The sequence below is a fragment of the Haliotis rubra genome, unplaced genomic scaffold (assembly GCF_003918875.1).
Source record: "Haliotis rubra isolate DU_JTF1 unplaced genomic scaffold, ASM391887v1 Scf42, whole genome shotgun sequence".
Taxonomy (NCBI): Eukaryota; Metazoa; Mollusca; class Gastropoda; order Lepetellida; family Haliotidae; genus Haliotis; species Haliotis rubra.
The window spans coordinates 1151458-1178098 of NW_025767102.1; the positions used below are offsets into that span (position 1 = coordinate 1151458).

General features: G+C 39.2%; 1 protein-coding gene across 21 annotated transcripts in view; it reads right to left on the bottom strand.

The window, feature by feature from the left end:
* The window catches only part of LOC124288537 (CLIP-associating protein 1-like), a 153985-nt gene that overhangs the window by 73076 nt on the left and 54268 nt on the right, over window positions 1–26641 (bottom strand). For 20 of the 21 annotated variants that reach the window (XM_046725071.1, XM_046725062.1, XM_046725070.1 and 17 more), the window contains exons 5-9: window positions 26319–26378; window positions 25461–25552; window positions 24044–24119; window positions 22782–22879; window positions 21241–21314 (exon numbers count right to left, since the gene is read on the bottom strand). In XM_046725071.1, coding sequence (XP_046581027.1) covers window positions 21241–21314; window positions 22782–22879; window positions 24044–24119; window positions 25461–25552; window positions 26319–26378 — 400 coding nt within the window. Of the gene's footprint in view, window positions 1–5561; window positions 8741–21240; window positions 21315–22781; window positions 22880–24043; window positions 24120–25460; window positions 25553–26318; window positions 26379–26641 lie in introns of those variants that run through there. The other variant, XM_046725082.1, reaches the window with a different exon arrangement.

Below are 26641 nucleotides of genomic sequence, written 5' to 3' on the forward strand. Positions count from 1 at the left end.
CTTCCAGAAGGTCACTGCTGCAGACGGCCTGTGTTGAGTGAGTGAGTGAGTGACTTCACTTATATGCTGCTTTCAGCAATATTCCAGCAATTGTCACGGTGGGGGGGACACCAGAAATGGGCTTCACACATTGTACCCACGTGGGAAATCGAACCCGGGTCTTTGGTGTGACAAGCGAACACTTTAATCACTAGGCTACCCCACCGCCCCATCCTTTGTCGACTCAATATCCCTATATCTGATATAACACTAGACTAACGCTTTGTCTCTAAAACTGTATGATTTCATAAACAAGCATCTCACATATATTTCACAAGAGACTCCTTGCCTGGGAGATTGAGAAAAATATTAGTAAATACGAAATGATTATCATCATAGTCAAATGAAGAGTTCATCCTCTCAAAAACCTAGACTTGCTTTATTTAGAGCTATAGTACAGTAACGCCTGAGCTCAATGGAAAATAATATGGTTCAGGAACTCATACCACGTGTATTATAGTGTATTAATTAATAAACAGTTATTATCCAACATTCCAATATTACAATACAAAGTATATCATTATGTTAAACTGACACCATTAATATGTTCACATTACTGGGGCCGTAGGGTAGCCTAGTGGTTAAAGCGTTCGCTCGTCACGCAGAAAGCCCGGGTTCGATTTCCCAAATAGGTACAATATGTGAAGCCCATTTCTGGTGTCCCCCGCTGTGATATTGCTGGATTATTGCTAAAAGCAGCATAAAACCAAACTCACTCTCATTACTGAACTTTCTCCAGTGGCCCCCGGGGTCAAGGTGTGTCTGAAGCTGGAGTAGTACAAGTGTGTCATGACAACTGATCCCGAGATACTGGTTCTCCAGTGGTGTGGAAAGCAACCCAACACCACAGGGGATGTACCAGAGAACAGCTCCTCTTACAGTACACAGAAACAAAACCCTCCATCTTTGTTGTCCTTGATGTCTTTTTCTATAGCAGATTCATGTAAAGGGATCAGGCCGACCAACAAGGGTAGGCCTGTGAATAAACCAGTACTATATAAGTATCTTGTACATCTACCATAGGACTTAGACAGGGAAAGGGCTTCTTTTTTTATAACAGTATCACTTCCATCTGGTCTGTGTTAGATTTGCATTCCAACAATACAGCATCTAAAACCAAACACATCAGCTACAAGCTATTACTTTTATTACAATAGTTAAAACATTGTGAATAAATCAAAATAATACGTGCATACTTGAAATTTGGCATAAACATAACAGTGAAAGTGACAGTGAATGAATAATGACATGGAACACTACATCTTCTTTTCTGACATTTTTTCTGACCGTAAGACTTCTGAAGAATTTGTTTCATTACTTTAGCTAAATATAAGCAATTTAGGGTAAACAGTGAACCACATGGGGCCACTGAGAAATAATATTCTGGAATCCATACCATGACGGATATGATCGAGGAGCTATCATACATGTTAGATCAAGACTGAGAAGGTTTGGTATCTTGTTTCCTGATAATGGTTGAGGCTAATGTGTTGAAGACCACCCCTGTTTCCAAGAAACGCTGAGCTTACTGAGTAAAGGAACAAATCGCTGATATAAACCACCCTTGACACATGTAATCAGTATTTCCCAAATATTCCTCATAATCTGTAACCCTAAAATTGTCAATGAACACTTAACATTCCTCTGTTGTTACAACACTGTATTATAAGGAAAAACTTGATAATGCATCAGTATATGCTTTTCTTTAAAGAAGTCAATTTCGAACGTTTTTTTCAAAGTTCAAAATGACATTCAATTTTTTTTTTAATTTGTTACTTCTTACTTTTCTTTGTAAAAACAAGAAGGTTCAAGAAAACCAAGATTACAAAGGAACTACTAGTCTGTCTCACAGTCCCTGAACCATATTATTTTCCCTATAGCCAAGCCTTCCCTGCAATGGTAAGCCTTTAATGAAGCAAGTCTAGATTTCCCCAAGGTTCTCTGTTCTCCCTGGGGCTCCTTTTCAATTTAAACAGGTTTATTTGTTACAATCAAACTTATATATATTAAGAGACTAAGCGTCAGTCTAAGGAACCAACTCGCTTCATACATTTCCACACTACATTATCAAGACTGGCAGTACTTGACAAACCAACTCAATATTTGCCTAGTCAAACGCTGTTAACAGTACATATAAATCAGCAATAGGTAGCAAGTTATCAGTCAGGCCTGGGTTAACAAACGCTGTGAAACATTCACCTACTTGTAGTGTTTTATCACAATTAGTTCACTCACACACACTATCACAGAAGGCGAACCTCGGTTACCTGGCATGTCACACGTACACAATTAATCAAGAAATCAAACTGTTTCTTATCACCATTCGCTGGCATGGACGTAAACTGACATTCCTACATCTTAATAGCTGAAAACTGACTATTTGCAAATAAAATAGTTTAGTTATTGAAATTTTGAGGAAACTTGATCACTGAACCAGGAACAATCACCCAAACAGTGAAATGAATAATTTATTATCTTTTCAATTTTTCGACTGAAAACTCTCAATTGTCATAAAACTGTTTAGTTATTGAAGTTTTGATCCACCCAAACAGTGAAATGAATAATTTATCATCTTTTCGATTTTTCGATTTTGTTTAGTAAAGCTGAGTTTGCAAAACAGATCAATACAATGTATCCTTTGGGTAAATTAATTTTTTGTTGACAAACAGTGGCTTACATAATTAATACATCCAGTATATACAAACAAAAGGTATACTTCAGACTTGAATATTTTCAGCCATAAGACTTCTATGACTAAACGACCCCCTCTAAGTTGTCTATATATGTTTATCACAAAGGAAATGACAAAAGCACCTTTGACTATCATGCTATATTTCCAGTACTGTCAAACATTATAACATCAAAGCTTGATTCAATGTAACACGACTGTCTTCATCAGATATGTGTAAATCAAGTACTGTTATATACAGCTGTGTACATCAGCACTGAGGGTCATAGAGAGTTTAGCCTGTGTTGTGAAGATACATAGAAGCCACTGTAGACTAACAGTTAGTCTCGGAAATATATATGATTTTGATAGAAATACATAATTCCTTTTAAATTGAAAAGTAGCCTCAGTGAGATGTGAGATTCAGAACCTGAGAGACTTGCTTCATTTAGAGCCTTAGCATTGCAGGGAGGGCTTTGGCGGTAGGGAAAATAATGGTTAAGGGATTGTGAGACAGACTGACTGACTGAGTTTTGGTTTTACGCCGCTTTTAGCAATATTCCAGCAACATCACGGCGGGGGACACCAGAAATGGGCTTCACACATTGTACCCATGTGGGGATTCGAACCCGGGTCTTTGGCGTGACGAGCCAACGCTTTTACCATTAGGCTACCCCACCGCCCCCTGTGAGACAGACTGGGGATTGAGTTTGTCCTGTGTTCTGAAGACACACAGAAGCCACTGTAGACTAACGCTTAGTCTCTGAATATATGATTTTGATTGTAACAATTAAGCCCATTTAAAAAGAGAAGGAGCCCCAGTGAGATGGGAAATTCAATCTGAGGGAATCTGGACTAGCTTCAGTTTGATCTTTAGCATTGCAGGGAGGGCAAGGCAGTAGGGAAAATAAAGTGGTTCAGGGACTGTGAGACAGACTAAAGCCACTGAGACACTTGCTGAATTACAGTCACAAGAATAAATATTTCAGTCACCACTGGCAACTGTCACTAAACCTGAATTACTGAGACTTAATTGGGTCAAATTGTACCACAAATCTGCTATCTATTTCCCAACCCAACAAAGCCATCACAAATGAGTATTTGGACTAATGCTTAGTCTCTGAATTTATATAATTTTGATAGAAACAAACAATTCCTTTTAAACTGAAAAGGAGCCCCAGTAAAAAATTGGAGATTCAGAACCTGCGGAATTCTAGACTTGCTTCATTTAGAACTTTAGCATTGCAGAAAGGGATGGGCAGAAAGAATATAATGCGGTTCAGGGACTGTGAGTGAATGAGTGAGTGAGTGAGTTAAAATTTAACGTCACCTCGGCAATATTTCAGCCATATAGTGACGAGACATGTTTTACATAAACAATATCGGGGACTGTGAGACAAACTATGAGTATTTAAGTTCAAGAACTCGGAATGACCAGAGTTTCCAGACATTACAAAATATGTCATAACAGTTAAATAACCCTTGCTAAAGCCTTAACTCTTAATCCTATCACGAACAAACCTGGTCCCCCAAGAGATTTCCCAACCATACAAAGCATATTAGACTTATGTAATGGAGGCGTAGGTTGTTACTCAACCCAAATTGCACTTACGATGTTTACAGGGTGAACAGTGTGTAAAGAGAACGCGTAATCAGGCGTTTATACCCTCTCAGAAACTGCTGCCATAGCCTACAATTACATACTAATTCACTTGTATACAATCTGTTTCACAAGCTTCTCACCATTCACTGCAGTCCCACACAGGGTAATTACAATCTGAACCTACATGTTTGTGTGTGAAAGGCAGTGAAAGTCAGATAGTATCTCGGCAGTGTTGAGACTAAAAATAACAGTCCAATCTCTGCAAGTATTTTATTACACCATCTTCAACCCTGAACCTATGGTTTTCATTTTAAACATTTTAATGGATACCATGCTGTCATTAAATTCTCAACATAACTTTCTCCAAGTTTTAGAACTAGTTACAGAGCTGGAAGTTAATAAAGGAAAAACGCTCCTTGTCAGGACCATTACAAATTTTAAAAGTAAAAACTACAGAGGCCATTACTCCACAGAACGCTACAAAGACCCTAGCACAACCTTTGACACTGTTAACAGCTCAAACATATTTCCTTTCAGTAATAAATCCCACAAATCACTTTGTCCAATAAGAAAGAATATCTGGGTCAAACAGACAGGAAATGTGACCAAAATACTAATACAAAGTATCATGTTAAACCCTACTCCACAAAGACGTAGACATACTACTGTAGAATTATAATACTACAAGATCAAATGTCCTTACAACTGAATGCTGCCCAAAACTATTTCAACCCTATCATACAACAAGAAGGCCTATGTTATAAGATTTCATAGCATGAATCCATGGATCTATATTTGAAGGAGTTACAAAAAGACTCCCATTAAACGACTGTAAGTATTGTAACGGTGCTGCCGTTAAGGACATTAATGGTCGACTATGTCAGTACAACACTGTGTCCGGCTGAAGCACAACTACAATCAGTGAAAACTGGGACAGAATCTGTCATAGCAACGTAAATGCCAAAGTTGTTATTCATGGAAGTCATCAACATTAATTGTTGTGTAACGCATTGCGTTCAAATACAACACGCTACGAGAACCTCTTTGGTTATAATAGGGCAATGTGCGAACTTAACAGAGTATGGATATTTACTGTATAATTTGCAATTAAATATTCAAAACAAATAATATGGTAATATTATACAGAGAAAATCTTTGCAGGTTTTACTGCAAACCTGCATTTTAACAACATGTACTGATCCTGAGATTAGAAAGATATGAACATCTGCACGAACTTATCAAAATACTTACGTCGTTCGAATGTAAACACAGGTATTTTGGTGGATCGTGAGGCCCCATAGTCTTCATATAAATCCTTATAATCCTCAAATGGAGATTTATAATTCATCAACGGGGAAGACCATAAGTCCTCCTCAATCTCAAAGCTGTCATCCATTTTTGCCATATTTTTCTATCCCTTTGTATCATGGCACATAGACATTATCATAGAACAGGACCTTACGATCCAAACTTTGTATAAATTCACTATAAGCAGTAGCATTGTGCATCCAATGATTGTTTTATCCAGCACAACTTTGATCCTTTTTTCGTTCTGGGTGCTGTCCAAAGTACCAGGAATTTTCGCATGTGTGAACTGACCTGTCGTTTTCTATCATCCTCTGCCCATTGAGAAACTAAATCTACGAAAGGATCGTAATGAATACAGGTGTATGGAACATGTCCTCTGGTGTAAATTCTCCTCAGCAAACTGGAATCACAAAACTGATTTCAATTTGTGATGATAAAATATAATGCTTGTTGTAGTCATCCTCGGAATTCAAATAAAACTGTCCTCACATTGTAATCCAAGCCTGGGTCACATAACTATCTACATGTGTACATGTGATATATACAATTATGACACATCAACTTGCTTTTCTTTGAGCCCATGTGCTAAGCAGCTTGAATAAATTCCAATTTCACAATGCTTCGGAGATCATAGGTATGCTGTCCTACCCGGAGTATTCAGGCTGAACGTGTGGAAAATTGTCTCCAGCGACTCATAGCTATGAAACACTTGACAGCAGAACATCAGAGGAGTTACGGCTCTTGGCCTCGCACCTGCTTCATTGCATTCATTTCTACACTGGTAACAGCCATCTACCTGGCTATGTCAAATATACAGTACAGTTAAAGGGTAGACTGACCGGTTGACCAGTCAAAAACAACTTGTCTGATTACTTGATTTATTTATGAATAGCACAGCTAGCGATATGTTCCACCAGCCTTTGACACTGGGTGAGTCCATTATCTTCAGTAGGGGTGACAGGTGATAAATCCGGCAGATAGTAAGCAAGGGTCAGTTCATTAATGAATTGTCACGTAGTATGCATAATTCCTTGTACATGTAGATCCATCAGCCTTCCAACCAGACCCCACAGGTACACAGTTTATGGGATTGTTACAATAACTCAGCCGTGGCTAGCCCTGCAGGAACAAACTCATTTCAGACTGTAATCAACACCTGCTATTGTTATAGTAGGTAGTTGATACCAGCTCTCTAGGGGTGCTGTACGTCCCCTCCTGGTCTTGTGAAACACCGATACTATATCTGTGAACACCTATATCATACCTGGCAGGTAAACTAACGAGCACTGGAAATCACCACACTTATAATTCTAGACGTCAGTAAGACTGTAATAATCAACAGTGGAGTACCCTACTTGTGGTGGTTAACAACATCACCGGACTGTATGTGATTACGGTCCACCTTTGTTGCCATAATCCTAATGGCCATAGACCGTGACCTGTTAAATACTAGCCCTGATTGCACGCTTACTCAACTAAACATTCCTCTATCAATGCCAAAACCATTTTTCCGTTGTTGAAATGCCTCATTATTTGTTTAGGCTAAAGGAGTACATATGTTACTCATATTACTAAACTCAGGTAAACAACTGAGATAACACTAGGTTCTACAGTTATCCCTCCATTTAAAATGCAACCCAACAGGATTTTCAAATGGTAACAATTTAAACCTATAATACACTGGCAGTTTGTTTTAGTAACAAAACTTGAAAACAATGAATGAAAATGTGAATAAGATTTTTCAGAACTTAATCCAGTAACTTTACAATACCTTGTACAGAAATCAAGTACTAAACCTCGTGGTCACTGTAACACACTGTTCTTACTGAAGAATATTCCATGTACTGCTTAGTCCATCCAAAGAGTGAGTGAGTGAGTTTAGTTTTACGCCGCACTCAGCAATATCCCAGCTATATGGTCCATCCAAAGACATTGATCAAAACATAACCCAAGCACAAAACAACAACTCCCAAACAGAACCTCTTTTTCCAGTCAGACACATCCAAAAAGAAATTCTTTACCGAAAATAACTGCAAATGTGTCCAACTACATTCCACAGAATCCTCCAGAGTGAGCACTTGTTCCAATATAGTCGGACAGTTGATATATATCTGTCCCAGTGCGTAGTTATTCCTGTTGATGAAGCAGAAGTGGAAGGCGTACAACCCTACCACCAAAACCACTTGCTAGAATGATCTTTCGAGGTCAAACTAAACCACATATTCCAAACGACTCTTCTCCATTCAGACAACCTCATCCATTGTTTCTGGAAATATATTACCTCTCTGTGTCTCTGAGAAAACAATTTGGCAGAAAGTCAACAATTTATGCACTCAGTCTACAAGACCACCAATTCTTGTTGGTTATGATATGGCCATGAACTCAGGAATAATCAACTTTCATCTCCATTTAACATCTGTTGCATATCATCACATATCGGCCTCTCTTGTTACTATTTTGCAAGTCAACCTAGACTCCGACTACTTCTGTTTCACAAGTCTCACATGGAACTTCATATGACAAAAAGGTTTCACATTCAGCATCTGAGCCAACAAGCAAAAACACTTCTTTCAACACGAGGGCTTGAAAATCTGTATTTACAATCAAACATTCCACAACGAGGACACTTGCACATGCAGAGTGTTCCTTTGCTGCCAATTTGTCCAATCAAAGCATACACCTTCCAGGGGTTCTGGTCCAAAGCCGAGGTATGGAAGTCTTCCTTTGTGTCTTCTGTCAGACATGACAGTGTTAATTCATCCCAAGTGTAGCATCACCGTCCTCATCTGCTGGAACTTGTAGGAGGCAAACTCAAGACAAGAGGGGTACACCACCACTTACTTATCTCCAGAATGTGTGCCAGCCAACCACCAAAATTCACACACTTAGCTTTATATATATCGTTTCAAAGTTTACGATTTTGTTCAGCTGGTTTATCCCAAGAATGTATGCAGGTATGACCACCAAAACTAAAAAAATGAGAGGAGCGGTTTGGCTTTTTTGTTTAAAAATTGTAATTTCAAGTCAGGCTCATAATACTGTTCAGCTTGCAACTAAGAAGCTAGTGTCCTTCAGTTCCAATCTAACCTGACCAACTCTGAGCAGTAGACAGGTACAGGCTCTCTAGAAACTTCAACAAAATTCACTAAACCCTGGACAAAAGTGAAGTAACATTTCTATCCAGGTCTCTTCCAAGGTTTTATCAACAGAGCACCAAGATGAAACCAGCTCGAGTGAGAACCTGTGTCCCAGTATCAGAGTGTATCTCTTGGTTTATCATTAATATCATTCCACATCATCTGTGTATCGGGTTGCACCGAGGGTAAAGTCAGTGGTTGGGCACCATTGAGCATACACATAAACTGTGGAGATTCTGATAAAGGTGGTAGTAGAAGTTGTGACACATTCACAAGATTAACCAGGACCTGGTGATGCCAGATTTATTACATCTGGATTCACAATCCTCATTAATTTCAACCTTATTTCCTTGAAGTTATAATGTTCTTTTCACAGGTTGTTACAGTAGCTGATTAATGATCCTAGTATGAGAAGCTTCCTCAACAGCATTGAGTTTCAATTCTGGGCTTCCTTGATACATTTATGAATGACAGTTTTCCAGTCTACAACAATTTATAAAACACTGACTTTCCTGAACGAAACAACAGCAACTCCTTCTGTGCACAGAATATTCCAGAGATGGGAGCAATTTGTTCACGATGACCTACCAAGAAATACTCTCTTAGGACTGGATGATATATCAGCTATGATCAATAATTCTTTTTCAGGTATCAGACATTGGCCATGCTGAAACGTCTGAGGTCGTCTCCAGTCAGCATAATATAGTAAGTCACAGTTTCATTCAGTATCCTAAATCCATTCCATACATATTCTTCTAAGCTCACACTATCTCCACGAATCTCCAAGACTGTCAGAATCCATCAGAATGTTCTCAAGTTCATGTGTTTGTAATCTGATGTTGATAAAACAAGTGCCCAATCCCTGTATCAGGAAGCAGATTCCAGTGCATGTCAGACCTTCTCAAAGGTCACAGTCTGGAGATATGCCGCTTATTATTGTGGAAATAATGGCAGAACAAACCACAGGCATTACAGCCAGTGTGCTGCAGCATGTGGCAAGGCTATGACATCAGTATTAGTGCACGGCTCTTGACCCCACCAGATGAGGATGCAGCTCAATCAAAAGAGGAAGTAGACATACAATTTCATTTATCCTGTCACAGGACTACCACTTGAAAAACCATCTATCCGTCCCAGTATTTGTCATAAATAACCATGCTTGTCATAAGAGGCAACTAACAGGGATCGGATGGGCTGGCTCGCTGACTTGGTTGATACATGTCATCTCAGTTCCCAATTGCACAGATCAATGCTCATGCTGTTGATCACTGGATTGTCTGGTCCAGACTCGATTATTTACAGACCGCCGCCATATAGCGGGAATATTGCTGAGTGTGGCGTAAAACTAAACTCACTCACTCATAAATAATCTTTCTCAACGGGTCAGGATAGGATGTTTTACTTGTATGATGTTGACAAATAATGAAATGAAGGTAGCCAAAACATTAATCATGAAACACCTGCACTGGAGGTTTTCCTGACTCGAGAGCAAATAACACAAATGTAAACATTTCACCCATGAACTCAGTGGTGACAATGTCTGCCTGCCTGTCTGCTAATGACAATATTCAATACACAACTTCGATCACTGAACACATGCAATTTGAACTTAACACCTATCAGGCTATACACCATAAACAAAACGCATTGATTTATGGCCGAGTTCAGTCTCTGTCACATTATGTAATTACACAGACAGGCAGGTGTGATACTTGTACACATGACATGTTATGATGTCTGTTGATTGCAAAATGTTATACACAAAAAATGAGCATGTATTTACAAAACCCAACATCTCTATATATACACACACAATGAGCCGTGAGGGCATCTGCAAATGAACCAGCCGTTACACTTGAGTGCACACCCACCCGCTCTGACTGGGTTCGGTGTTCCGGCTGCTTCGTTTCTTGGAAAGTAAACCCAAGTACAAAATATTGCACTTTTGATTTGCGATTGTACGCATATAATTTTGTTTATATGTTTTTTTCATTACCAGCAATGTATATTATATGTCATGAATAAGTGATAATTGTGTTTTAATTATGTTTGATTTTTTGGTTGCATGTGACCTTTAAACATAGTAATTAAGAAAATTGCACATCAGATTATTTAAAAAAATAAATTACATAAGTATCCATCTATCTAGTTATTATCTAGCATATTCCATCTGTAAGCTGAGTGGCTAATTATTTGTTCCGAAATGAAACACAACGCTTGAAAACAGGTCACGCATTCTAGTCCCAGCCCATGTACAGCAGTTATCCTGAATTCATAACAACACATCAAAATACAATCTGTTTGTGTGTGTATCACATTTATATTCATACAACGTAGATGACATTGTTTCCAGAGGTTGTTCCGACTGTATCCAAGGAGACCTCATTAGCGTGAACCTGTATCTCAACATACATCACATTCCCTCTTATGTCGGAGTAATACCATTATATGCCTGTTTTCTAATTTGGAATCTAAGGTTATCTTGATGTTGAAGGAAACCAAGCCTTTAGAATCAATGAAGTTTCACTAAATCAAATGGAGCTGTATGTTACATCACAGACCTTGTACCTAAAGGGGCAGTGGGTTAGCCCTGTGGTTAAAGTATTTGCTGGTCACACCAAAGATCAGGGTTCGATTTCCCACATGGGTACAAATTGTGAAGCCCATTTCTGATGTTCCCTGTTACAATTTTGCTATTTGTGGACCAAGATATGCTCCCTTATGTAACCATAAAAGCTTTTAAAACTTTGTATTTGGTCACAATGTATTATTCTGGGGAATCTGCTAAGTTCATGGAGTTTCTGTTGTTCTTGAAAGCTCGCAAACATTCATCGAAATTCTAGTACTTCCAATACAACAGCTAACTACTCCAAAAAAAAAAACAAGTTTACAATACGCATTTCACTGACACCTTAAGAAAACAGCAAGGTGACCATGAGCCGTTGGATCAACTCAACCCAAATAGTGTTCCTGCTCCAACACAAGCTTGTTGAAAAGGTCTACGATCGTTTTTCGTGTTACCAGTCTCAAACAAGCCTCCATCACACTCGGTTCCACAGGCAACACCTTGATTTAATGATATGACAACAGAACAGTATTGACAGTACTACACTCAGGTCACCGGTCACAGTAACATGACCCACGGTCAGTATCTGATGACCAATAAAAATATTCACAATCAGGTCTGGGCTACTATTAAGGACAGTGGGATACTGAGGTGGGCTGATTCATCGAAGATAAGAGCAGTTAGGATCTGTGTGTTAATCTCCGGGTCATCTTAACACTTGGTCGACCTGAGTCTTTCAATCAATGGATCAGCCACAATTGACCAATTCATGGTCAGTTGGTCACTCGGGTCAAGATGTGACTTGCAAATGTACATCAATAAGTCCCCTCCACACTTTATGGCAGTGGACTGGTCACATCAAGTCATAACATACACATGTACTTGAGTCAAACCTCTGTTGTCCCTTATTCTGGCGTGACTTCACATCAGAGGTGTTCCCGCCATGATGTTGTGGGAATATTGGTAAAAGCAGTGTAAAACCAAACTCACTCACTGACATCAGAGGCCCTACTTAACAACTGTATGGATATCGACCGACATACCCTGGAAAGTGAAGGTATATCTCTCACTTATTCTAACCATTTGAAATAACAATAGAAGTAAAACAAGTCCATAAAAATATCTTCACACATAGCCAAATCCCCTATTAAAAGCTGGTTGTTTATTGGCATGTTGAGTTCATCTTAAAAACCATTTATTATCAAAGTGTAACATCTTCTGTAATAGAAAATATAAACAAGTATTGAGTCATCAGAAGCCGTCATAAAACCAGCTTTTGCCTCACACAACAAATATTTCTGATAATAAGTAAGCACAGGAGGTAAAATTCCCCTCATACTTTAAACAAGTCTGTTATACAAACCTTGAAACAAACATACCCAATTGCCTTTCCAAGTCTATGATAATCAGCAAGTCTAGATTACAGCAGTTTCGAATAAAGTCTCTGAGATCCTTTTTATCATATTATATTCGGTTAATTAGACATTTTTTTCAGTATTTTTTTTTCATTTCAGATGTTTGTCTAACTTGTAAACATACTCAAAGAGACAGCATTCCTGTTTTATGAGTCCAACAGCACAGAAGATATCAGTTTTCAAAATTAAGCATGAAAGTCAAGAACTTCTTGCAATAACCCTATTTCTTCAAGTTAAAGATTTTAAGGATCTCAAGATTCAAATTACCCAGAAGCCAAGAACCTGAGGAAGAACCAGAAGAATTCATGTCAATTTTGAATTTCCAACAAGCCAAATCTACAGGGGCAGACACAAACTTCAGTAAGACCCGAACCCGACCTTGACATTCTACAATTATTAAGTTATTTCAACATGAATTCATGATGATTGATAATCAAGACGGCCCATCGTCTGGACAAAGGACTCCCTGCAGCTAGTCCTCACCTCACAAATCCTATCTTTGTAAAGCATATGCTAACATAATATTTCATCGCATTCTTTCCAGTCCAGTGAACAGACTGTCAAAGGCTGTACTTCTTCTCAAAGCTGGAACTTGTAGTTAAGATAATGTACTATGCAAACTGGTGACAGCTCTGAACACCTCATTGGAACAGCTTCAAACATTAGCAGTATGAAATAAGCTAATCTTACTCAAGCAGACGTCATTTTTACCCACTTAACGACTGAACTAACGTGTTTTGGCAGACTGATGCTTAAAATTTTGACATGAAATTTACATAAGTATGTCCAATATCAAAATAGAACTGGGATGACTTGCTGGCCTTGGTGTACCGAGAGAACTCACCCTGATCCCAATCTACCCATAGTAAGAAAGCCCAACAAAAGTTAACCACTGGTGGTATGGTCACAGGGCTAGGCTTTGATGGGGGGATAAGTATGTACAATTTCCCTGAATGAAAGATAAGGGGCTCTACGTCTCTCCACAATGTCTGCCATTTCAGGTCAGAGAATTGCAAGAAACCTGACACCGAGACCAACAACAATTATGAAAAGGTCTTTCGCCCATTAAAATCATTTTGCTTTTGATCGACCCGTAACACAAAACACAGTAACACACCTGTTAACAAAAACATCCCCGAATGTTGAATTGCAACTGCAAACAAACAACACAAGGGCTAATAGTTTCTCTGTTGTCAAAATCAAGCTTACACAGTGTGTTAATCAAACATAAATATTGGAATTGGGTTAGAACCAATAACAAAGATTCCATGCCCAATTGTGCCTGAAGTGAAAGATAAGTCTCTATGCTGAATGGCAGAGAACAGAAAATCAGTTTATTGTGGGACTTCTGAATGCAATTTGCTGTATGGGGATATATTGGGTAGGTAGAGGAACATGTGAGAGACAGGGGAGATAGTCAAGGTTGACGGCCTGATCACTTGAACAAGCAGGCCATGGGGAACGTATGGGGGTGCCACGGTAAACGAGCATGACTGGGGGTTATAGCCCGTAACACACTAATACTATCTACCAATCAGTTTGTGACCACTCAGTTACAGACTGACTTACATTGCATGCTATTCTCATTCTGTTTTTCATGAGTGGGTCAATGTCCTGTGGTATATACATAATGACATATCAGTTTTAATATTACTGCCATTAACTAAGGTAATTCACGGAAATATCAATAACTTGCACAAACTTTACTTCAGTGACATCAAGGAACAAAATAGACCCAATTTATGGATAATGTCTTTGAAATATTTTATTGAAATTTTTCAGCATACACCCTTACACCATTGTCAAGAATATACCAACACAAAATGATTGCAGGACAGTACATTAAAGTGAGTTAGTATGGTTTTTACGCCGCTTTGAGCAATATTCCAGCAATATCATGGCGGGGGACACCAGAAATGGGCTTCACACATTGTGCCCATGTGGGGAATCAAACCCGGGTCTTCGGCGCGATGACGAGCGGACGCTTTAACCATTAGGCTACCCCACCGCCCACAGTACATTAAAAAAGTGACGTGGTCCATAGACTGTGTCCACCTTGTTTCCATCGAGCTCTAAGAAATGCCTTTCAAACAGTTTGAGGAATGACTTTCAGTTACATTACTGAAATGAAAAATTAAGTTACATTTTCAATAAATAGAAACATAAGTTAAAAAAATTCTTAGGTCTTATTAACTGGATTCTCTTCTGAAGATCATGAATAGCTTATCGACATCTCGAAAATAATAATAGAAATATGTATGCCAAACTTTAGTCTGTCTCACAGTCCCTGAACCACATTATCTTCCCTCCTGCCTTGCCCTCCCTGCAATGCTAAAAGGCCCTAAATCGGTCTAGCCAAACTTTACAGTACAAGAGAACCTATGGAACTGGATGAAACCTAGTCTGTCTCACAGTCCCTGAACCATATTATCTTCCCTACTGCCCAGGCTCTCTGCAACGGTTAAGCCCTAAATTAAGCTCTTTTCAAATTAAATGGGTTTGTTTGTTACTATCATATTTATATATATTCAGAGACTAAGCATTAGTCTAGATGAAACCACATGAGGTAAAGGTAACAAGCCTTCAATTTCATACTAGGTGCATCTCTGTGAGTTAAAATCCTCCCAGACCAGAAGTAACATTCCATATAAGAGAATATTTAATCAGCCCCATGAGCTGGCAATCCTCCCCCTGTATTGCTGGTCTTGTACAGGTGTCGTGTTGCATCACAGAGCATGACAGGGATCCCCTATCACAGATTTGTCACACAAAGCAGATATTTTCTTGGTCAATGGCCAGCAGATCACATTCCACATCTAGTGAAATCTACACTACATATTTAGAACTAAGACAGCTACCATCAGTCCTGAGGCTAGACAGACTGCTCTGGGATGAGTCCCTCGTGTCTTCTGGGAGCAGTCTGTTCCTTCAGAATGAGCCATAGAGAGTTCACTAGTAGACAACGCTTAGTCTCTGAATATATATAATTTTGATTGTAACAAATAAACACATTTAAATTGAAAAGAGCCCCAGGGAGATCAGAAATTCAGAAACTGGGTAAATCTAGACTTGCTTCATTTACAGCTGAAGCACTGCAGGGAGGGCTAGGCAGTAGGGGAATAATGTGGTTCAGGGACTGTGAGACAGACTCGTTCACCTGATGTAGATCGTTACATTGCTGACCAGGACCACATTTTGCTATATTCCATTCTGTCATAACTTTCATTACATATTATTCCTCAGAACAGAACACTTCTATTCCACAAAGGGCCACAGTAATAACATGGTAATAAAGTTACTATCCATGACAATCTTAATCTTCGTTGATAAACTTCCCCTATTTCATGAAGCCTCAAGTGTTATGGTGTACTCTCACTGACAATACAAACTCATAACACAGTCATCTGAATATAAACTAGACTAACACTTAAGTCTCTGAACATATAAAATTTTGACAGTAACAAATAATCCCATTTATACTGAAAAGGAGCCCCAGTGAGATGTGAATCTTGACTCGATTCACTAAGGGCTTCATTGGAGGAAGAGCATTGTAAGGGAAAATAATGCCATTCAGGGACTGTGATAGACTTGAACAGTCTCTAACGTAAAAATAGAATAGTTTAAATTATCATTTCTAAACAAATAATAAACAACAGACTGAGGTCGTTAGTGCACTTTTCTAGACTTGCCTGTTTGAAGGATAGAATTACTATACATCCATGGGCTGAGCATTCAGTACAGCCATGGAGCAAGGCTATGACTGTGAGAGAGACCAAATATAAACTTTCAATAGGAAAACAACACAGAACTTTAATCAAGTTATCAGATGGACTGGGCGAAGCAAACATTCGTGACCTTTGGCACAGAAAGTTTATAATCCCCTCATAAAGTGACATTTTACACTGCACAAACTGTCATTGTACATAGATTCTTCCCCAACACAAACAGCTAGTAACATCTCCGCTATGAAGTAGCATCATTCTGTTTCTCAAATAAAGATGATATTTATTCTGCTAGGTTTTTCAAACAAACGTGACAGCTCCAAGGGGCCTTGTGACCCTACACAAAACAAACAGATTATTTGTGGGTAGCTCCTGAATGTGTTTTCATAAGTATACAATTAGTACCAGCACCCAGGGAATTCTTTATCAACATGGGCTGATCTCTATCAGGGAAAGTCACATCCTAATGGTACCCCTGGAGTGGTTCCACAAACAGCTGGTGCAGTCTAAATACCATTTACTCATTAAAGGTCAAGGGTGCCTTTCTTGTTAGCAGACAAATCTGATTTCTTTCTTGTGATACACAGGGAATTAATTAACAATAGAAATTCACTCCTTATGCTTTTGATTTGAGAAAATGTTAATGATAATCTTTGTCATACTAAACTGAGCGAGTGAGTGAGTGAGAGAAATTGCTTTGACTATCCAGATGACTCTAGACTAATTATTGTCCATTTAATAAACATATTGAATCATTTTGAAACTAAAAATGACACATTTTGTCCATCCTTAGAAATTTACATAAAATTTTAGCCATAATGAGCCAGGTTAGAATTTATATATAAGACTATGCTAGAACCCATGCTTGTCATAAAACAGATGTGACTATGGTTAAATTCATGGCCTCCACTGATGCAAATCTTCATTTCCCAATTGCATAGATCAGTGCTCATCGTTTCAATCACTGTATTGTCTGGACCGGACTCATCACAGAGATGGAATAGTGGTAACTGTGGCATTACACAACAGACAAACCAAACATAAAAAGCTGTGAGTTCACAAAGTGTAACAGTTAACAGAACTTTCAGAAGTAATTTCCTTAAAATATTTCTGCCATTATGACACTGATATCCTGACATCCAAAAGAAACAATCCGTTAACCATGGCTACATCTTGAGCTGACAAACCGCATCTCCTTCCATTAAGATATCAAATAACATTTCAGTCAGCTTACAGCATGTCCAGAGTGTTTGCATTAGGGTAATGGACTTCAATAATTATATTTTAGGACTGACAACAGCAAACAGAAGCAAAATGTCCTATTGCAATAACATTAGTCCCAGACTTGACCTCGATGTTTGCTATCAAAGAGGGCAGTCCTTCTGCCCTGATAATTGCTTATAATGACACACCCTTGACGACCAGCCATGAGGTCACGATGTTGACCATGCTGGCCACTCATACTATTGACGGTGTTATCAGCTCATTACACCGAGATAACGAAAATATTTCACACCAGTATCATAGAGAAAAAAATAGCCTGGATCTAAAATCCATGCGTTTCTCTTTATATTTTGCCATTTTTCACTAGTAACATGTTTTTCAAATGTTATTAAAATGTAAATTTTGACGAAAACAGAAGCTGAGACACACATTTCAATTGTTGTTACAGGAATTGAAGTTTTTAAAATGTCTGCCAGCATCATCATCGTCGTTGTCGCTGTCATCATCATCATCACCTACTGATGATGATGAGCACCCACTTAGTGGTTGGATTAAGCGCTATATAAATTTCCATTATTATTATTATTATTATCATCATCATCACCATCATTATCATCATCATCATCATCATCAACTGGAATAGTTGCAACCAACATAATGACAAGTGCACTGATATCGCCCAAACACTCATCATCATTACCATCATTATCATCATCATCATCATCATCATCATCATCATCATCATCAATTGGAATAGTTGCAACCAACATAATGTGCAGTGATATCACCCAAACACTCCAGGAATGCACTCACTACAGAACATGCTGTAAGATAGTTTTCATGACATATGCACTTAGCTGAAATGGGCAGCAGGTATACAGGGGGACCATCAAATGTAATCATTAGCACCACAAAGAGTCATGGAAGAAAGAGGTAATGGATTACACCTGCCTGTCACGCCCAGCTGCATTACAACCAGATTGGTGAAAGTTTCACTTCACAGGATGGTTGTACCTACATACTCCAGCTTGTAGTTCAACAAAAGATAGTGATCACATTACAACCGCTGTCAGTGCTGGTTGTACACAGATTAAAGCATTACATACTACTCAATCTGGCAGTGTGTAACACCTTGTGGGTGTGAGCTGAGTTTGTTTGCACTCAGCAGAACTCCAGCCATATGCACATTATTGAATCCTGTCACACAATCCAGTGATTGATATCATGAGCAGTGAACCATCCCACCCTGGCACTTTGACAAGCCATCAAGCAATACCCCCACCTGACCACCCAATTCATTTTGTCATATCTTAAAATGTTTAACACCAATTCAGAGTTTAACACCACTTAGAGGAATATTTTGCGGCACCAAAAAACCAGTTTGTTATATACATCAGTTCACAATAATGTAGTTTACTGTACATGAGTCAAAGAGTAAGGTTTAGTTTTAGTTTTACAACACTTTTAGCAATATTCCAGCAATATCACAGTGGGGGACACCAGAAACAGGCTTCACACATTGTCACCCAGTGGGGAATCGAACCCAGTTCTTCGGTGTGACAAGCGGGCGCTTTAACCACTAGGATACACCACCGACCCTTTACTGAACATGCATGAGCCAGAGAACCAGTCATCAACACATAAGGAAATACATTCTGATTGTGATCTGAACTTAAAAGTTTTTCAAGTTTCCCAGCGACTAATTTGAACAATATGTATTTATAATCAGCCCGCTGATATAGAGAGCTTGTGGAACAGTTCCCCTTAAGAAAAGCCACTAATATGACAAGCCAAGGAATAAATTCAATAAAAACCTTCCCTATGTTTCTACCTTCTATCTGATTGGCATAAGGCTGTACATATTTTTTTACTTGTTTTACAGACCCGCTGACTTTCAAATTGAAACTTCAGAAAAATAATAAATCAGAATGGCAGGATTGTTTTCATACCGCCGACAGTGAAAGATCTTTTTGAAATAAAGCTGTCAAATTTTAGATTTATAATATCCATTCTGTCCCAAACACAAAGTATAACACGCAGCACCTCCCAGTCCAAATCAGACTTTGAAATACTTCAAATCCTACACAAAACATTTTAATATTTTTATTTCAATCTACAGATTACTATTTTTACTGTCACAATCCATAAATGCCAAAAATAATTCAATACACGTGAAAAATATTATTCAATAATTAAAGAAAGCATTTATAAATAATCGTTCAATGCATGTTACGCTAGTGCTAGGATCCTAAGGAGCTAACCATGCAGTGGCTTCAGAGTCTTTCCGTGCAAGTATCTAGTCACCATTCAAGTGCAAGGTATGAAATACAAAGAAGTAATCAGTGGCTTGTCACAGATAAGAGGCATCACTTGGATACGAAGCTCAGGTAAGTGGCACCTGTCAACAGTGGAATAAAGTGCAGGGGCATTATCCGGCTAGATGTCTAGAGGCTCAACAAACCATCTATCAAGATTTTATGTGCTCTTCATGTACTCAAGTACAGCCTCCAGCAGTACCTTAATCACAAAGCCTATTAGAGTTACCTCCCCTTATTTAATTCAGGACATGACTGATGCTTTTTCTCCTCAAAGGAGATACATTTGGAATGTATGAAGCTTTATGGTCACATCAGGTCTGATGGTGGGCAACACATAATACCTACTAGAGGGACTTTTCCTTTGGCACTATTTTGAGCAGTTACGTTATTGATTGTCAGTTTTATGTAGGATGGATGCCAGAAGTGATGCAAGTATCAGACCCTGACTGGTGAAACCAAGGAGCACTGCTGTGGTACTGACAAACCTGGAGTCATAATCAGGGCAAACTGGGATCTAAACCCATGATCATAGGTTTCAAGGGATGCAACTCTGCATAGCTAACTGTGGAACCTAAGACAACAGGGCCACCCATGTGATGTGAGCAATAGAGTGTCTTGAAGTTTTATGCTGTTTCTGAGCTGCTCAATATTAACCAAAGTGGAACTTTGGTAGAATATTTAAGGTAAGCATCATATAAGTCAAACAAGAACCATAAAAGGGTAAAAATCTGCAATTCAAGGATCCTGGAAGAAAACAGACATAACTCTGCAAAGAAACTGAAACACATATGCCTCAACAAAAATGTAGAATAACTGATGTGGATCGATACCATCTGTCACAAGTGTAATCAAAGAATATCAACATGGCAAGGCAAATAAATGCTGATACTGCAACATTTACCCCAGTAGAACAATATTCCACTTGCCAGATGCAGACAAGACATATAGTTGTCTTGCTCATTTAACATTGTACTCAGCGATATTCCAGCCACATATTGGCAGTCTGTAAAGATCATCAAGTCTGGACTAAACAATCCAGTGATGGACATCATGAGCATTCCATCCATGAAAGTGGGCTACAACATGCTGTCAAACAAGTCACCAAGCATGACCACCTGATCCATGGATCATCTCTTACAACAAGCATGTTGCTGGTACTCCATGACCATGAGTCTGCATGGATAGATTGTGAGTCTCCTGTGGTGAGAGAGGCAAGGTTTAAACACAAACTGTTACTCACCCATCATGTCTGCTGTAGCTACCATGTTCCCGGACAGTTTCTGTTCATCAAACTTCTGGAAGATTACTTTTAACCTGGAAGACAATTCACACCATGTTGAACTGATTTAATACATTGAAATGATAATTAGTAACAGCTGAGGAAGATAAATCTTTATACGAACATGTAACAAAAGTCATTCAGAGATGAAATATCTCCCCTTTGGAAAGGGATCTACTTGCCGACAAGTTCAGTGAAGAAGAAAATAATGCTGTTCAGCATTTTCAACATCCCAAATCATCTAGAGGCACAATCAACTGTAGATTGATCGGTAGAACAAAACAGCCTGAGGACATATGCACTGAAATGTTGGTTGCTGTATCAGCATTTTTCAGCAACTGAGAATTATAATATTCACGGCCATTACATTACAGTACAAGTCTTTAAGAGTGAGTGAATTTTGTTTTACAACAATGTGCGATATTCCTGTTTCATAAAGCCTGCCTGTTAACATCAAATCTCAACACACAAGCCTGCCAGTTCTTACAGTTAGCAATGGGGTTAAATCAAGAATCTAACGACTAAAAATTTGGACCCCTGTAACTGTTTACCTGATGACAGAAATTAGAATTGCAGGTGCAACCCAACCCTTACACCTACAGTAATGATGAACAAGGTCTTATGATGAGGCCGAGTCTCAAGTGACACAGAAGCTCAAGATGGTCTGTGTGTTGACACAGCAAGGAGAGGTCATGGCCCAACATCTGTAGCAAACACACGTGTCGCCCTGCCACTCATGTTGACCGAGGACTTAAAACACACGAGCCTTTCTCCCTACATATCCTCAGTATCAAAGACAAGGCTCTAGTTTCCTGGTGCTTACAGGGGAGATCTAGAAATAGCCCAGTTTGCACTTGTATCAGTCCATCAATCTCATTGTCTTAAGTATAAACAGGGGAATGAATAGTTAAGCTGTGTACAGAGGTAAGGAGTCAAAACATGTTGATCCAAGTGACTGAGTGAACACGTTATCTAACACTACGTTCAGTTCTTTTGTATCGAGCTGTGACTTATATTGTCTAAAGTTAAAACAGAGGGATGAAAAGTAAAACAATCTGATGATGATGATTTTCGAGAATAAAAAAAGAAGATATTCCAACACTTTGTAACAACAAACGTCAAATGAACAGGTTCAAAACTTCATGAACCCATGACAATTTTTTCAAAACATACTTTTGGGGCCTGAAATTGACGTAAACAAAATATCCCAATGGACTATCAACAAGCCCTATTCCCAACCAAATTAAGTAATTTCAGCTTCATCGACCTTTTGCCGAGACCAAAATGCATTTAATCAGAACATATGATACGCAAGCACATAAAAAGCTCTTGTTTTCTCAGATTTAACAACATCTTCCGTCCACTCCTCATTACTCTCCTTCTTCTAAGTGTACAATATTTGGAAATAGGTTTTGGTCTATTTGTTTGGGTTGATCTTTGCACCGAATGCTCTACAGAGAAGCAGCATTACGTAACTAGGAATGTCAGATTCGACAACAAACCTTTGGGCCGAGACGCCTTTCTTCTGAAGGTCACTGCGAACCCTCTCTCCGACATGCCTATAGATTTCCGTCAGGGTGTTCACAGCCGCCTCTCGGACCTGCAAACCAGGGGGCAAAAATTCTAAACATTGATTTGACATTCATCAGCAAACAACAAATCCTGGAAACCACACTCATTACCCCATGCAAAACACTAAGTAAAGTTCACAGGCTTAGGTAATGTGTTGACAATCACAGTTTGGGAGCTATTTTCAGATAATCTGAGCGTGTGTGAAAAGGACTGTCAACTGACATTAGGAGGCAAAAAGTAGAGCACACAAGTGTCGGTAATTAGATGCATGTAATGATACCGGACCGAGATGCATTACACCTCTGGTAAACAGAGATGGGATTAAGATGTATGTGTAGCTAACAGTCATATGACAAACTAAAAAACACAGAGGTAATTGTAATGCTCTGCTCCGGCTTGACTCAAGTAGTGAATACTGGCTGTGTCAAAAACGTTTGAAACTACGACCTCCATTTTGGCTCTTAGCATCATTTTCAGCAGAATTCAAGGTTACTATGTGGACTGGTAATAACTGACCTGGACAGACTGAACAGAATTTTTGCTAGGGCTTTCTGACAAATGGTTGAAGATACAAACTGCAAATTTGGTCTTGATCTACTTTTTGCAATAAGTCAAATATATCACTGCAGATGACACGAACATGGGCTCCACTGTATCCAGGTGGAAACTGAAATCTGACTTTCAGCAAATCGAGGGAATGTGTTTTCCCCGCGAGGCTACCACCTACCCTGTGATTCCAAGGCCTATAAATAGTGGTTTCTCAAAATCATTTTAGCTAGAATTAAATATCTTCTTCATTATCCAAGAACTAAGCCCATTCGTCAAAGCCATCTTATCGTGAAGATCATCGTAATTCCATTACTTTAACATTGGCTTACAATAGTCATAGAGCTAAGAGAACCATCATGAACAGGCCCCTGATCTGTTTTATTTCTTCAGCAAAAATGGTTCCCACCAATTCAGTATACAACAGAAATGAGATCCTATTTTCCCTGAACACAAAAAAACACACAGAAAGTCAGCTGATAAATATTACATTAGTATAAATAGTACAATTGATGCAGTGAGACAGCCAACCCAGTTTTCTCCGGCACATATTCCACAACAGATCATCAATATGTGATTACTGTATTATCAGTACATGTTTCTGCTTTGTTTTCTGAGCACATATAGTGATGGGTCTTCTACTTACTGGTCCACTCTGATCTTCCAGAAGCTTGCATATGGCAGGTACTAACTTGGACAATTGTAAACAGCGGGCACCATATCTGAACCAGAAAACATACATATAACAACACTCCACAATGGTGTTTTCAATTTCACGTTCAGTAATATTCTAGCTATATGACGGCAGTCTGTAGATAAGTTAACCTGGCCCAGCCATCATGATCATCAATCCACGTAATCTGGATATGATGGCACTCGTCAGCCAAATCAGAGTCTGAACATCCATTCCCTGTGGCTGTCTCGTACACAAGAGACAGTTGCTGAGGACCTGGTCTAACCAAGATCTAACTCAACCTCACTCAAGGTGTTCCTCAATCATCATTGTGACAATCACAATTTTGCACTTAAATGCAACGCCAGAGTTTAACATATATTTCTGTTTTCTTCAAAAGTGAGTGAGTGAGTGAGTTTAGTTTAGTTTTACGCCGCACTCAGCAATATTCCAGCTATATGGCAGCAGTCTGTAAATAGTCGAGTCTGGACCAGACAATCCAGTGATCAACAGCATGAGCATCGATCTGCACAATTGGGAACCGATGACATGTATCAACCAAGTCAACCAAGTCAGCGAGCCTGACCACCTGATCCTGTTAATCGCCTCTTACGACAAGCATAGTCGCCTTTTGTGGCAAGCATGGGTTACTGAAGGCCTATTCTATCCCAGATCTTCACGGGTCGTTTTCTTAGGATCTCTAAAAGGTCATGAGAAACATGTACATGGTACCCATGAGATCGTTTGATGTTTCTTTGCTGTGTCAGCCTGCACTCAGCAAGATTATATGTATATGATGGCGGCTGTAAATAACTGAGTGAATCCAATGACTGACATCATCAGCATTGATCTATGCAATTGGGATGTGATAACATTCATCATCACCAGAGTCAGCAAGTCTGACAACCCAGACTGCCCTTCAAAGCAGGCATGGTTTGCTGAAGATGTTTTCTTCGTGGAGGATTTTTTAAATGTAACTTATAGGTGAGGTGAAATTGGGTTTAACATCGTGCTTGAGAATATTTCGCTCATATGACGATGTGAATGCGAGTGTATGTGTATGTGCGGCTGCTTGTACTAGCCCAGACTGAAGCTGGTTTTATAGTGCTAGCCCACTGAGATACTATGCCGCAGTGAAGCATGAATACCCCACTCAGACACATTATACTGACTCCTAGCCGACCAGTCCTTGTTGTACCCATTAATGCCGAGCCCCAGGCGGGGACCAACAAGTGCCATATTTTAACATCTTTTGGTATGACGCGGTCGGGGATCGAACCCGTGACCTTCCGGTCTCTCCGGGAGGACGCTCTAGCCACTACACCACTACACACGGGGCGGTCAAATGTAACTTATAAATTGGATGGATTATAAACATGACTTTACAAACCTGTTGATTGTATTTTGGAGACACACAAGAACACCCTCTCGAACATGCCATAGTTTGTGTGTGAATGCACTGGTCAGTCGTTCAAAGACATACTGGAAACAAGAAAATGAATAAATTAATAAATATTACTCAGTATGTTATTATGTTTGACTAATAACCAAAATTACCTGGAGGTTAGCATGGTGAATAATCTGCAGACATGAGCACTAATATATGTATTTAACAGAAGGCATGTATCTCATACAAGTTATCCGCTGTCTACATGGAGACGTGGCATTTCATACTATCAACTCCGTGTTTGTTCAATATTGCACGTCCCAACTTCTAAAATGCCTCTGAAACAAGTTAGGCATGTATGCTGAAGTACAGACTCAGTACTAGTAAGGAACAGAGTCTGATAGTATTTTGACTCTCTTGCACAAAAGCTCCTCCCTATCATAAAGGGATTATAGTGAGTGAGTTTAGTTTTACGCCACACTCAGCAATATTCCAGTTATATGGCGGGCGGTCTGTAAATAATCGAGTCTGGACCAGACAATCCAGTGATCAACAACATGAACATCGATCTACGCAACTGAGATACGATGACATGAGTCAACCAAGTCAGCGAGCCTGACCACCCGATCCCGTTAGTCGCCCCTTACGACAAGCATGGGTTACTGAAGATCAATTCTAACCCGGATCTTCATGGGTTAAAGGGATTATAACACCCTTGGGATGAAGTAGGTCCCTGGCAGACCAGCATCATAACACTCCCATGCTAAGTATGCTCCCTGGCATAACAGCATTATACCTCCCCTTTGCTGGAGACCTCCATAGTATAACTATATAATGCTGGCATAACGCTACTGTACCTACCTGTGGGGAAGATGCTGGCATCATTAGCTTCAGCAGCAGGTCCTGAGCTTTGTCTCGGACCTGAGAAAACAAAAATCAGGCATTAATTCAGAAAATCAAACAACTCAGTCCAACCCATCTCCAAAATAAACAATACATTACCAATGTAAGTATTATGGCAAACTCAAAAACATTCACAGTATTCCAGGTACATGACAGGGGCCTGTAAATAACTGAGACTGAATGAGACAATCAGCAGATACTCCTAGACAAAAGTAAGTGCCCATATGTTTCCAGAATGATTTACACTGACATAATATACTATGCATTAGGACATGTAGCAT